The 13724-nt window shown below is 39.0% G+C and overlaps 1 protein-coding gene across 10 annotated transcripts in view; it reads left to right on the top strand.

The window, feature by feature from the left end:
* The window catches only part of ECHDC1 (ethylmalonyl-CoA decarboxylase 1), a 42082-nt gene that overhangs the window by 15546 nt on the left and 12812 nt on the right, over positions 1-13724 (top strand). For 9 of the 10 annotated variants that reach the window (XM_037391206.1, XM_037391203.1, XM_037391201.1 and 6 more), the window contains 2 exons: positions 1911-1963; positions 3910-3990. In XM_037391206.1, coding sequence (XP_037247103.1) covers positions 1911-1963; positions 3910-3990 — 134 coding nt within the window. The remainder of the gene's footprint in view (positions 1-1910; positions 1964-3909; positions 3991-13724) is intronic. The other variant, XM_037391207.1, reaches the window with a different exon arrangement.

The raw sequence follows: 13724 nt of genomic DNA, 5'->3' as shown, positions 1-13724 counted from the left end.
GTATGTTGGCCAAGACACACGTAATTGTGATTTTATTTTTTTTTTCAGAATGTTTTCTGTGCAGCCATTTTTTCCATGTGAAACACAGTAATCTCTCTACCACCTGAGAATATATACACCTTTTTTTTTTTTTTTTTTTTTGGTCTGCTTAGTCATAACTGTATTTGTCAAGCTGGTCTGTTCTGGCATTAATCTTTAATTACCATTTTGGATTTTGTTGTGAATTGAGAGACAGTCTGTTTGAATGCAAGGACTCTGCTGTGATGAAGTGAAAAATTACTTTCTCTGAAGAGCTTTTTTGCAGCTTCATCCTGATGATCATAGTGTGGGAATTGTGCAAGTCCAGGTCTGAGAACTGATACCTTGTATGTTTGTGTGGGTTTTGAACTTAGCTGCTAAGACAGCTATCATGGAGGATCTGAATGTTCTTTAATTTGGGATGGAAATATTGCTGTTGGTCTAAACAGATGTCGGAAGGGGCTACAGTGATTACTAAAAGCCTCATTGTAAATCAAGATGTACTGAAATTTTCAAGCAGGCCTTTAATGTAATGAAACTGAGTTCACTGGTTCCTGTGTAGTGATTGTCATGGCAGTTTATATCTGCCTGGGCAGAGCAGGTCTTAGGAATGCATGAGTAAATAGACAATAAATTAGCTGAAGTTGACCTACCATTATTTCAAGGTCCTATTCCAAGCTTCTAATTAAGGCAGATTCTTTATCTTGCCAACCCCTGCAAAACTGTGCTTTAGAAATCAGTAAATGCTAATAAAGAGGTATTTGTTCTTTTTCTTCCTACCATTTGTTTGGGAGGGTTTTTTTGTTTGTTCGGTTTGGTTTGGTTTTTGGTGTGGTTTTGTTTTGGGTTTTTTTTTTGAACTTGCTCAAATTGTTACCTATTGGGTTTTTATTTCTGTGGTGTCCAAACATTTAATTTGTTTTTTGATCAGGATTAAACATCACATGTAGTTCAGTGTATGCAGTTCAGTATGCATATGAACATGGTCGTGCTGGGTCATTTAGACCAAGAACTCAACAAATAACTGGGCAATACTAGATGTCTGAGAAAGAGAATGATTTTGCTTTAAAATATTCTCTTAGTCCTCGTGTCGATTTTTCTCATGTCATGAGTTTATCTAGTTGTTCTTGAATTTGTGTAGGGGTTGCAATGCCCTGCTGCAAAGCATTCCAGAGCTTAACGACATGTAGGAAGAAATACTTGTTTTGAACCTAGCAGCAACAGATGTTATTTGGAGCCCCTTAGTTCTTGTACTGGAAGAGAAGGGAACAATTGTACCCTATTCACTATTGTTTGCAAGCTGATGTAAAACATGGAGGAGAGAAATAAAAATATTCTTTCTTTTTTTTATGGAGGGGAGGAGGTTTTGGTCGTTTGTTGTTGTTGCTCTTGCTGTGGTTTTTGGCTGAAATGCTTTTGGCCCAAACAATAAAATATGCAGTTGATAAATTGTATCTTGTCTAAGACTTTATGGATTTGGAACAGCAAAAGTTCCAGCAGCACTCTATGGTCCTGCACAGACTCTTAAAACTCAGCTTTATGGGTGTTTTAACTGGGAGTGAGAAGAGGAAATTAGGAGGAATCTATGTAAATTCACATCATAGAAATTCAATATGGCGATTACTTTAACAGTGGCTTAATTATAACTGAAATGAATATAAATTGATTGAGTTCTGTGTTTTGGTTTGTTTGTTGTTTTTTATTTTAATCTGATTTATACTAGGTTTTCTGTTTGTGCATAGTGGGGTTGGGCTGGAAGTCAGGCAAGATTAACCAAAGAGAAAAACCCCAGCTAGAGTAAATACAATGAATACTTCTGTGTACTCCATCTGTGTGTTTAATTGCTTCTCATTAGGATCAATTAACATTTTTTAATTTCCTATTCTTTGTAGGATGGGATGAATATGTGCATGTTTATGCAAAACACCCTAACCAGACTTATGAGGTAATATATTTTATTTATCCTTCTTTATGAAGTAATTATAAGTATTGGAATATGTTTTGGCTAACTCTTTAACAAGATGTTTAAAGTTAAATGCATAGTTTTAAGTATGTAATTTTAAATCCCAGACCTTGTGTTTGCACATGTTAATTAGGTATTTATGGATTTAAGTTAGGTAGGCCTTGACATTTTGCAACTATTAGACTTTCCAGAAACTAGAACAGAAAAAAAATGTAAAGGCTTATATGTGGAGGTCCAGGAGGTACCTATACAGTTAAGGAAATCTAGGCCTTTGAAATGTCTGAAGCTGGCTTCTGTTACTCAGTGGAAATCGGTAGCTCTTAAAAAACAAGCAGGGCCAGCTTTTGCAGCCTACGCAGGTAACATTGATTTAATATATTTATTTAATCTTCCCACTTCATAAGAGGAATGTATTCAGTTTTACCATCTGGTACTTCTGAAAAACATTTTTTCTGTTCCTTTAGATTTAGCTTCCCTTAAGAAATCACATTTCTATTAAATCCATGTGTGGTAGAGTCTGTCTTTGTTTTTTTTCCTGCTCATAGCTCTTTGAAGATAAATAGCCTTTGTTTTCATATAATCTATATGAGAAAGTATTATGAATTAATATTATTCTGTAAAACTGCTCATGAGATTGGAGACCGAAATAGTAGTAATACTGTAAGGAATCCTTAGGATGGGTATCCATTTGTAGGAGTTGGTTTCCATATGATCAAAATTGATGGGGCAAAGCAAAGACAAGGAGGATGTATGAAAATTAAGCCATCACCTCAGCTGTCTTAAGAGTATGTTGAAGCTATGGTTCAGGGGGAGCACTGAACTTCTGTCAGGGAACGTCTACTGCAGATGGGATCAGCCTCCCTCAGAGGGAAGGTGACTGTGATTCTGAAGGAGATGCCTCAAATGGATCAGAGCGTGGGTGTGTGGGTCTTGTACCCTTATCTTTTAGATCCCCGTGGACCACAGGAAAAATAAGGTTACCTTCTTCCAGCGGGTTCAGTTGTGCTATGTGTTGTGTGTAGTGTGCTGCAGCTGGTAAGTGAAGTTGGGCCATAAGCAATTGTTGGTGCTTCTGTTGAAGTTAAACCAAGCATGTGGTCCTGATTGGGAAGCTGACTTCTGAATGCGGTTTCAAAACTGCTCAATGAGTTAAATGTCTCTTTGTAGTAAAAGACAAAACAGCTGTTATCAGCCTGCAGATTCTGGGACAAACCAATTGTCTTAATTTCTTAGGGAACTTGGTTTATCCTGAGTCAGTCACTATTCGTGAGTATTTATTTCACAGTGGCTGTGGTGAAAGAGATTCTCCCTACATACTCTTCCTTCCCTCTGTCCTTTGAATTACCTTGAACATGATTAAATACCTTGAGCATGATTAAATACCACACCATCAAAGGTAATGGATTGTTGCTATCCTCAAAGGATGTTTTTGTCCTGAAAAAGAAAAGAAGTTCTGTTGATGACTGACATGGTAGCAAAGCTGCTGAAGGTGTCTTGCTAAATCTCATTATTTTTAGATAACCCAGCCCTTCAGTTCTTTGTGTCCCTTTCCACTGCTTTCTGTAGTGTACTGGCTTAAGGTAGAGTCTTGTGTTGCTGTCCTGTCACTCCTTGCAGATAGTCTTTTTTAAGGTATAATCTATAGCAGGTATTTTTCATAACACAGTACATGACCTTCTTTACTTTGATTCTGTTTGACATATCTGTCTTGCTGTTTCATTTTGGCATTCCATTTCAATTATGGAATAATCATTTTGGCATAAGTAAAATTGGTTTTGTGCTGGTTACCCACAAAGATGTGGTTATTTGAATGAATTGGAACAGTATATTTTTCTGAACTTTTACTGTAGAGGTGGTTTACTTGAATTCTTTTGTCATTTCTAAAAGACTAAAAGCATGAATTTTGCTTACAAAACTCACTTGTGTAGGTTGCCTCTGATCAGTGTTGCACTAGTACAAGGAAAAGCTATTGGAGGAGGAGCAGAGCTTACCACAGCATGTGATTTCAGGTAAGATCAATGATTTGAGTAGCTGTCATGCTGGGTTGGTGATTTAATGACTTTACCTATGAAATGTGGGAAGCTAGAGGAACCACTTCTACCAGGAGTCATGTCCCTGAATTCCAAGGCATTTAGAAGTGAGTTTTGTCAGCAGACTTCACAGGAAAATAAGTTTGGGTTTCCTGAAAGTACAGAGGAAAGATTATTTACTGCCAGTTATACAGTTTGAATCACTGTGTAAAACAAGAGCAGTAAGGAGCTTTAGCAACCTTGTTATATACTAGGTGGGTCCAATTTCTCACCCCTAAGTGAGAAGTAGGAGGACTGCAAAATTGTGTATTCCCTTATGTCTATTTATGTGGCCATCGTAAGTAAAAACAAATAAATAAAACTCTCTATTAGTCTCGTATTTCATGTTCTGGGTTTATTATTTGTGATATAACTTCATGCTGTACAGTTTTTGAAACAAAAGTTTGAGATGCAGAGGAAAGCAAATGGGGTTCTTCCCTGTTTTTTTCCATGCAGGTGCAGGGATTTGCCAGCATGAAACAACTAGCAAAAACCAGAGGGCTTTAATTAAGGAGGCTGAATGCAGAACAGGAACTGGAAGAAACTAAAATAATAAAATATCACTTTATTTAAACAGTTGCTAATGTGCCAACAGCTTACAGATGTTAACAGGATAAGCACTGTGCGCAGCCTCTCTGGAAATGTGGAGTTTTCAGTGAAGTTTTTCTCTAAGAGAAGAAAATGGGCTCTTTAAGAGGGCCTTAACATCTGAAGTGAGAAGGGAATTGTCCAGAGCAGGCTGGAAGTACTTGCATTGAAAAGTAATACTAAGCAAAGTAAACTAGGCTATTACAGTGCTGTTCCAGGTATCAGGAACAGGGTTTGGATAGAGGAGAGGGTATCTGCATTGTCTGAGCCACTCAGAAGCAGTCCTCCTTTGCTTCAAAACTAGATGTGGCCAGATCTTTCTTCGTATCTACACAGCACCTGGTGAGCTGAAACCTCAGCCCTGACTATGGCCTCCGAATACAGGCTGTACTATTAAGTGCCTAGTAAACATGCGGAGAGGTGCCCTGTTTGACAGCTGCAGTGCTGACAGGGGAATGCACCTGGGAGACATAGCAGACCTTTCTGTATCTGCAGGTCCGTTGACTGAATCTTGTTATCCCTAAACAGGAGTGTAGGGAATGTGAACAAAATGAAACGGAAATCTTTCGGCTTCCTAAAATATGTAGTCTCTACTTTTACTTCAGCTATGCTGTTTGACATACTGTGTAATTATAGTCATTGTCAAGTAGCTCTTATTTGCATGAATTGAGCAGCTGCAATTCCTCTGATGTACTGCCATAATTTTCATAATAACTACAGCTGTTGATCCATCTTCCATTACTTTCGAACACACCCATCCAGTGCAACTAAATAATTGCAATTCAGGAGCAGCAAATGGGACTTAATTAATAACAACAACAAGATACAGAAACATACTCTGTGCTGCTATTGCTCTTGAATTTGATGATTTTAATACTGGGGGACAAAATCTGGGCTTTTTTGAAGTCTGCGAGTCGATACTAGTGGAACAGGTATTCTGTCCGGAGTCATTAGATGCTAAAAAAGGAATGTGAGAACAGAAATCAAAGAGGTTTGTTTTCTTCCTTGAATAAACTGTTTGTTTATTGAAAAATTTTATTTTATTTTATTTTTTAAGAACAAAATGAATGAGTTGTGGCTGCTTTCAATTCTAGATTTTCAAATCCACTTCTGTTTTTCACAGTTACTGTGTAAACTACCAAACTGCTTGGTATTGCCACAAAAGATTCTCTTATTTTTCTCTCTGCCTGTTTGTACTGCATTAACTATATTGATATTCTTGAAGTGATTCACTTAAACCAAAATGGCTTACGTACTTTTTTTGAAATGTGCTCTGGCAGCATGATGCATCTTTACTAAAGCAGAGGTGTGGAGAAATCCGATTTTAAAATAGCACAGGTGATTTAAGACAATACTGATGTATTTATTCTTCCAATAGCAGTTCTTGTGGCTAATTGTCCCTTACTTTGTTTTAAGCCAGTTTATTTAAAATTGGATTAGGGAGGGCTTGCATGAACTCTTGCACATTTATTGCTGACGTAAGGGCAGTGGTGAAAAGTGAAAGCATCTTAGGTCACTCGACCTTGGATCTGGAGGAGGAGGTCTTAAAACATCTTCAATCTTAGCTGCTTTATGGATTGTTGGATTGTTGCAGTATTAGTCTCTATAGGAGCAACATCCTTATAATGATCATAAACATCTGAGTGGAAACAGAATAAATCATTGTCCAGACAAGTGCAAGGTGATTAAAATCCTTTCAGACTTTTTCTGACATGAAAATTGGGAAGATAAGGCTTCTGACACTGTAATTATTTATCTCAGTTATTTCTGTAAAACTGAGTAATGTAAAACCATGTGGGTATGAAACTTGTTTGGACAACTGCACTTTTTAGTACAGTTTCAGGAAAACTAGATATTTTTTTTCAGTGTGCTGCAGATGAATATTCTCTCTGTGCCTGTGAAGATGGCTCGTGGGTTCTGCTGCCAAATGTTAGTGCATGTTGTGGTTTTGCATGACACTGCAGCCATTTCAATGAAGTGCACAAATGAGTGTGATGTTGGATTCAGTGATGCAATTTTACAAATAATTGAGGTACCTGTTCTCAGTTTCCTGTATGCAGAATCTTGAAGTGTATCTTGTACTTGCACAATGCATAAAGTTAAGTAGAATTGAGTTGGCAGGGTTGGTTAAGGATTTTGGATAAGAATTGTAGTGGGTTGTTGGGCAGTAAGCTAACAGTTAGATATGGGGCAGAGATGGTTTGGTAATTAATCTGTTTGTGCAATTAGTAGATCACAGTAACCTCTGAGTGCAGTATCTGCAGTGTGCCACCAGCCAATAGCCAGAATAACTAACTTTGAATTCTGAGCTGTCTTTTCTTCTATTTCATGTTGATACCTTTGAGAAATCTCACTGGAGCAGCGTCTGTGTAGGTCCTTTAGACACATCTACAGCTTTGCTGCTGCAGTCAAAACAGGTGTGTGTTGCTGCGATGTGAATCCAGTTTAAAAGGTGGTGTTTCCAGGCAAAGGATGAGACTGCAAAGATGGAAAGCTACCTGTTTCTCTTACCACTGACCTCAAAATGGGCTTATAGGTAAAGGCAGCAGCTCCTTTTCTTTTTCAGAAAATGAATTAACTATAATTTCTTCAGCTGTAGTTGATGTCGCAGAGTTAAAATGCAAAGGGCCAGTTTCATTACTCTTGTTGCTGCTGAGCAGTATCCTACCTCATAAAAAGCACCATTGATTTAGAGGTACTTGCTTTCTGAGGAGACTTCTACCCTGTATCTGTAGGAATGGCAGAATCAAGCTTTTAACAAGGGAAAAAGCTTGTACTGCTAATACTGCATTCATCAGATTGGCCTTGCTGCATTTTATTTGGATGTTTTCTATATTTTTGTGAAATATGTAGGCATGCTTAGTGTTCCATTTTAAGGTGTTAGGCATGTTCCATAAAATGCCTAATAAGAGATACAATGAAATACACTGCTATTCAAGAGCTTATTGTGTGTGTTCTTGTAATGACTTGTCTTTATTTACTTTTACAAGTATGTGTCTAGTGCATTAAATGTAATTTATATAAAATGAAATGAGCAGAAGATAATATAACCACTACATAGGTGTAGGCCCACTGTGACCAACTTTTTGGTTGCTCCTTTCAAAAAGAAAGGGGGGGGGGGGGGCGAAGCTGTAAAGATATTAGTATTCTACAGTAAGCTTTCCAAGAATAGGTTTCAGAACATAGAGCACAACATGCTAGCTTCTTTAGAAATATTTCACTGTACGCAAGGATTTGGGCTTTTAGTTTTATCAGGAGGAGCTTTTTGGTACATGAGCTGCTGCTGTTTGAAGTAAGGGTGCCTCAGTACATAGTAGCTCCTTTCACTGGGCAAAGCATGATATGAATGTAACAGGATGGGATTCACATATTTGTGAGTTCGTGTAATGTCCAGGCTGACAAAGCACTTTTCATTAGATGCAACTCCGTAACGTTGCTACACATCATCAGGAGAAGTATCAGCAGCCAGATCTGAGAGTGGGTTCTCACAGCTTCAGGTGCTTGCTATATGCCACAGATCACTTTTTTTTTAAGTATATAAAATTTTCCTCTCTAAAATATGTATGTGTGTGTGTGTCTGTATGTATATACCTGTATATAAAACCTTCAAATCAGCTGGCAATTTTAGAATTTCATTGCAGTCATGCATCACTTCACATTTTTAGAGCCTGGGAGGTTTGTTAGTACAATTTTCTGACAGCTTTTCAGGGAGATGGATTATGGTTTTTAAAGTTTCCCATTGCCTGCCTTTGAGAAGGCTGTTCTCATTTTTGACCTAGCACACTTGACATCTGGTTAAGTAATTGCAGCACTACTAGAAATGGACTTGAGAGCTTGTATTTTGGGGCTTGTATTTATGGACTAGTATTGTTTCCTTTCTGAATTACCAGTTTTCATTTGGGTTTGAATTTCATGTGTTTACAGCCTTCCAAGCAGAGGATTTTTTATATGGTTCAAATTTATTACTGTTTGATTTTACTGGAAATATAAATAACAGCAGCAAAGCATGAATTTAAGTTGATGTTTTCCTTCTGAGCTTGTCTTTTTGTAGGAATTTACTTAATTCCAAATTATTTTTTTTCTTTGAGAGGCCAAACCATCTTATCTTGGATGAATGAGATTTTTGTTATCAGCATTTGTCTACATTTCGGACAACTTCTACCATGTAGTCTTACATCCTTTCTGTTGAACAATCCTGTCTGCAGCTGATTCTGTACCACACAGTAACAATAAACAGAGATAGCCCAGATAATGGAAAACTTAGATAAGACAGATTTTAGGGAACGCAAAGCTGGACCCACATCGATTCTTGCAGAGACAGTGGGCTGTTGTTACACTGTAGGGAAACATTCAAGGTTCCAGGAGAATTTGTTTACGAAGAGTACAAATGTACTGAAAATATCCCTTATGCTTGCATCTGTAAAGTGACTAATCCCCAGTTTAGGTAACCTGCCTGCAGGTATTTGAGTTTGACATTCCATTGCTGATCTTTGCTACCAAAATAATATTTTTTAAAATGTATGTCTGTATAGTCAGCTAGCTCCACAAGCTGGTGTGTGTATTCCAGTCTGCTGATTCTGAGGTGGGATTATGTTGTGCTGTGGCTTCATGAGAAGGACAGACTGGCTGGCTGTCCTGCGTACAGCTCACCTTTATGTGGGAGAAGGGTGTCTCTGCTGCCCATTCCCATCTCACTGCTTACCCCTGGTTTGCCAAGCACCAGTGAAGGTGCCTGTATGAGTTAATTATCTCACTAAAAAGCAACAGCAAGCCCAGATACTTCTTGTTCGTACAGCGGGTTAGAGTGTTTTGTAAAGGGATATAGTATTGGCTAGAGCTAGAGTAAAGGAGGAAGATGATAACAGGAGGGGATGGGAATACAGTCTTCTCGTTTTGGCTCTAGGGAGCTGTTTGATAGCATCAGTTTCCCCTGAAGCCACAGCTTTCAACTGCCTGACTTTGCATTGGCTCAGCTTCTGGAGAACGTCTTCCAGAGTCCCTGTTAACCATCTCCTTTTTCAGTCCTGTCACGTGCTATTGAAGACTACGAAAAGAACTTTTCCTCTCTTTATCACTCCAGGTAGCAATGTAGTTAACATTGTAGATACCTGAAGGGTAGGTAATCTTCCATGTCAGTTACTGTTCACTGAAGTGACTGAATGTTGCCCAAAGAACTTAATTCTCCTGCATTTTTGCAAGTGTGAGCAGACATTGCTCTGTGGATCTCAACCTACTTTCATTGTAAGCATTGCCTTCACAATTGCAACTTCCAGTCTTCTCCTTCACCCACTGTATCATTTTTGCCGTCTAATCCAAAGCAACTCAATGTCTTAGTGAGTATTTGGAGCCCTGCAGGCTGGATCTTTGTGTTCCTTTTCCTTCCAGACTTGGCCATAATTGTGTGAAACAAGACTGCAGACTTCGAACCTGTAAACCCTGGTGGCTTCAACTTCCTACTTCCTCCTGGATTCTGTAGTTAGTAAGAAATGAATTGCTACTGCTGTAACTCTGCAGTCACAGTAAGAATAAATCAAATTATGAATTCTTGCATTAAATTCCTACTGTGCTTAAACTGTTGTATGTGTAAGAACTTCCACTGTATCTATGGTCTGTTACTAGGTGTTATTCTCCAGTTCTGTTTTGTGTGCTGATGCATTCATATTCATAAACAAAAAGCAAATGTATAGACTGAGGAAAAAACAATAACTTCAAATAGTGTGGAATTGTGTGTGTGTGTGAAAGAGAAAGATTGTAAATAAAAAGATACCAGGGAAAATTATATTTTTGGTGATAACTGGTCACACTCTTAGGCATATTTATGGAGAATCTGTTACAGTTTGATGAAAATGTTCCTATTTCTTGTCCAGCTTGTCTGAACATACTATCAGTTAGTGATTTGAAGCTGGCTTTAGTTCCCTGTCAACATAATGTGCTGTATTAAAAAGTAAAGCGGTGAAGAAGCTAACTTACGATTTAAATGTTGAATTTCAATGGTAAATTCTCTATCCTATTTATGTCTTTTTTTGAGATATTTCATTGTTCTCCCCCCCAAAACCAACAACAACCCCCCCCCAAAACACCAAATCAACAAAAAGCTCTGAGTTCTGAAATCTTGTATCGTATCTGGAAAACTTAAACCTTAGGTCACAGCCACTGTGATAATTTACAAAAAAACCCCCACAACCCTCAGCATGTTTTGTTTGAAACTATTAACCTGGTATCCTGACAAAATGGCAACATTTCATTATAATTTAATCACCAGTGATTTCAAATAAGTGTATGATCTCACTTTGCTTTAGTCAGAAGTTATGTAGGATGTGCAAATGCAGCATCAGTAGCACTGCGTGCGGAGACAGCTGAATTTCAAAGTGTGTCTTGTTACCCTAGGTCTTGTGAAGGGTTGTTAGGTAGTGTGATGTTATGATGTATTTAAAATCCTTTAATGCTGTGGGTTGCAGAAATATGATATATCAAATCCATCATAAAGTATTAGAGCAACTCGAACCTTGCATCTCTTAGGGTTGATGTTGGGAAAGGCAGTTCCTTTCCAGTTGGCTGAGTTCAGATGATTGAGGCAATCTTTGCCTTTTTGACATTTTAGATGCCAAGCTCTGAGACAGTGTTGGGAAGCTTCCCTTCCCTTTTCGGTATCAGCAGCAGAGATGAGCAGAGAACATGACTGAAATGTTGCTGCTTTAAGAGACTCTTGAATTTGGTCCAGAATTTTGTTGTTTTCTTTGGTCTTGATAAGCATATGTGATGGAAATAAAGATATGGGAAATTGAAGTTATAAACATGGGTGTATATGCAGCATGCAAGTGTGCACATAATTTAAAAAACACATTATTTTCCATTTGAAAGAAGCTCCAGTGTACTTTTTGATTTCCAGATAAATACTGGCATTCAGATTTGACTGAAGATTTCAATTATCAAACAGCTTTACCTCCAAGGTAAAAAACCTCTACCTTTTTTCATTGAATAATCTGGTAAAATATCACTGATCTTTTCTAATGGAAATTTTTGCTTTAGTCTAAAAGTGATATCTGTTGTTGAAACTGTTTGCTTGAATGAAATCCAAATAGCTGTAGTTCCTTTTTTGGAAGGAAGGACTCATGTAACATTTTAGATTTCCAGCATGAGTAATTTTTATGTGAGCATTATTTTGGCGTTCACTCACTCGTGTATGGAGAATCTGGCAGTCTGTAAAGAATAGCTAAAACCTGCTTTATGGGTAAGACCCAAGTGCTATGTCAAGAGGAGAACTACTCTGAAAATAAGTGTATGGTAATGGAGGTTGCAGTGTGCGTGGGACCCATTGGTGCTAGGGTAATACAAAATAAAGTCATGGCTGGGAGTCAGAAGAGGAGGAGGATGTAAGAAAGACATCGGTCATTGGCAGGGGAAGAGAAATGGAGTGGTACCCTGTGGGTTGCTGTCGTACAACTGCGGGGAGAAAGGAGGATCCAAGCACTATATTTTGAACAATGGGGCTTTAGTCCCGCTTTATGGCTCTGGTGATTCATGCCGTTTTCAGAGTTTATACTACACACTTCAGGGGAATTACAGCTCCCTGGTGTAGCTGTCTGCTTTATTCTCTTGGTTCTGTACTCTTAAATTGTGATATGAGCCCTGTGTGCATTCATTAGCCTTTGTAAAGCCATACTGTTCCTTCCTTGTGTGTGCACAGTGGGTGTTGTCAGATGGATCCAAGGCAGCATCCATAGACTGGGGACTGTTGCAAACTGTGTAATTGTAAAAAGTCCATGTCTCTCCCACTTGGGAAAGGCCTTTAATTTACTTTTTCTGCTGTTCTCTGGGTCTTCTCAGCTCACTGGAATGCTTAGGCACGGGAATGGGGACAAGGGAACGTGTGTGGCTCACATAGCTTTTATGTTGCTTGGCAGCTTGCAAAGGGGCTGTGCAGTGTGTGCATGCCTTATGTGCCAGCAGTGGGGGTCTGCATGAGCCCCCCGGCCAATCCTGTCCCCATCTCTGCAGTCCCCCTGTGCTGTGCTGCCCACCCCCATGCACCCCCAGCCCACTGTGGGGCAGATAGTACCCCTGGCTGCGGGAACTCCTGTGAGCATCACATGTGGACCTCGGGATGCATCATCCTGGGAACGGACAGATTTGCTTTGCGGTTTGGCCAAATAATTTTCTTTCCTGTCAGTCTGTTGAAAAATAACCAGGAAAAAAAAACCAGGCTCATCTTACTTCCATTTAATACTGCTTGTGGAGTTTTAAGCAGTCATGCGGTTTTGGGCCCCTGTTTCTTTCCCTGTGTTCTGTTGTCTAATTCAATTTTTCATTCCTGCTACAGAAAAAGTCTTTTTGTAATTTCCAATATTCAGCTTTGTTTATCCCTTTTAGAAGAAATGTAGCTTTTTATAGCATGCTTTTCTCTCTCCAGCTTCTGTGAAGCCACCAGTGGGAAAGTGTCGAGCCTGAGGTAAAAAATTAGATTTAAAACCCTTAATCCAGGTCTGCTGGGTGCACCTCCATCTGTAGCTGACTTCTGGGAGATTCTGGTCCAGAATGAGATTGGAAGAGCCATCTGCATGGATGGCAGTCAGTATGACAGCAAGCATCACCTGCAGGAGCCTTTTGGGGGGCCTTACCTACCTTGTCTTGTCTGAGACTGCCCTGCTCCCCTTGCAGGGTACTAGCAACAGCTTCTTTCCCTGTGTTTCTTTCCTTCCATAATCCCTCTCTCAAACTAACAGTCTTTCTGGCCCTCTTTTAGCTCCTATCCTTTGATCAGGGAAGTGCTTAAGAAATAAACCTTTTTTCACTTCTCTGGTTATTCTTACACAGTCATGCCTGGACCAGTTTTAGTCTGGGCCTGGCCAGATCACAGAGGGTGTGCTCTGCTGCTTTACCGTGCTCCTGCTTGCTGCTGACAGGCCTTTTCTTAATTTTTCTCAGTGCAGACTTTGCTGATGGTGAGGTGCTGTTTCTTGGGGCATGCAGATTTCTGTACCTATTATAATTCAATTCCTGTTATCCAAAGGATCTTCTAGTAACAGTATTGTTTCTGTTCTTCTTCCCTGGAGTGGCTTCTTTTGAAACTGATAATCTTGCAGCTT

The sequence above is a fragment of the Falco rusticolus genome, chromosome 6, assembly GCF_015220075.1.
Source record: "Falco rusticolus isolate bFalRus1 chromosome 6, bFalRus1.pri, whole genome shotgun sequence".
In the NCBI taxonomy this organism is placed as follows: Eukaryota; Metazoa; Chordata; class Aves; order Falconiformes; family Falconidae; genus Falco; species Falco rusticolus.
This window is presented reverse-complemented; position numbering and strand designations above follow the sequence as displayed.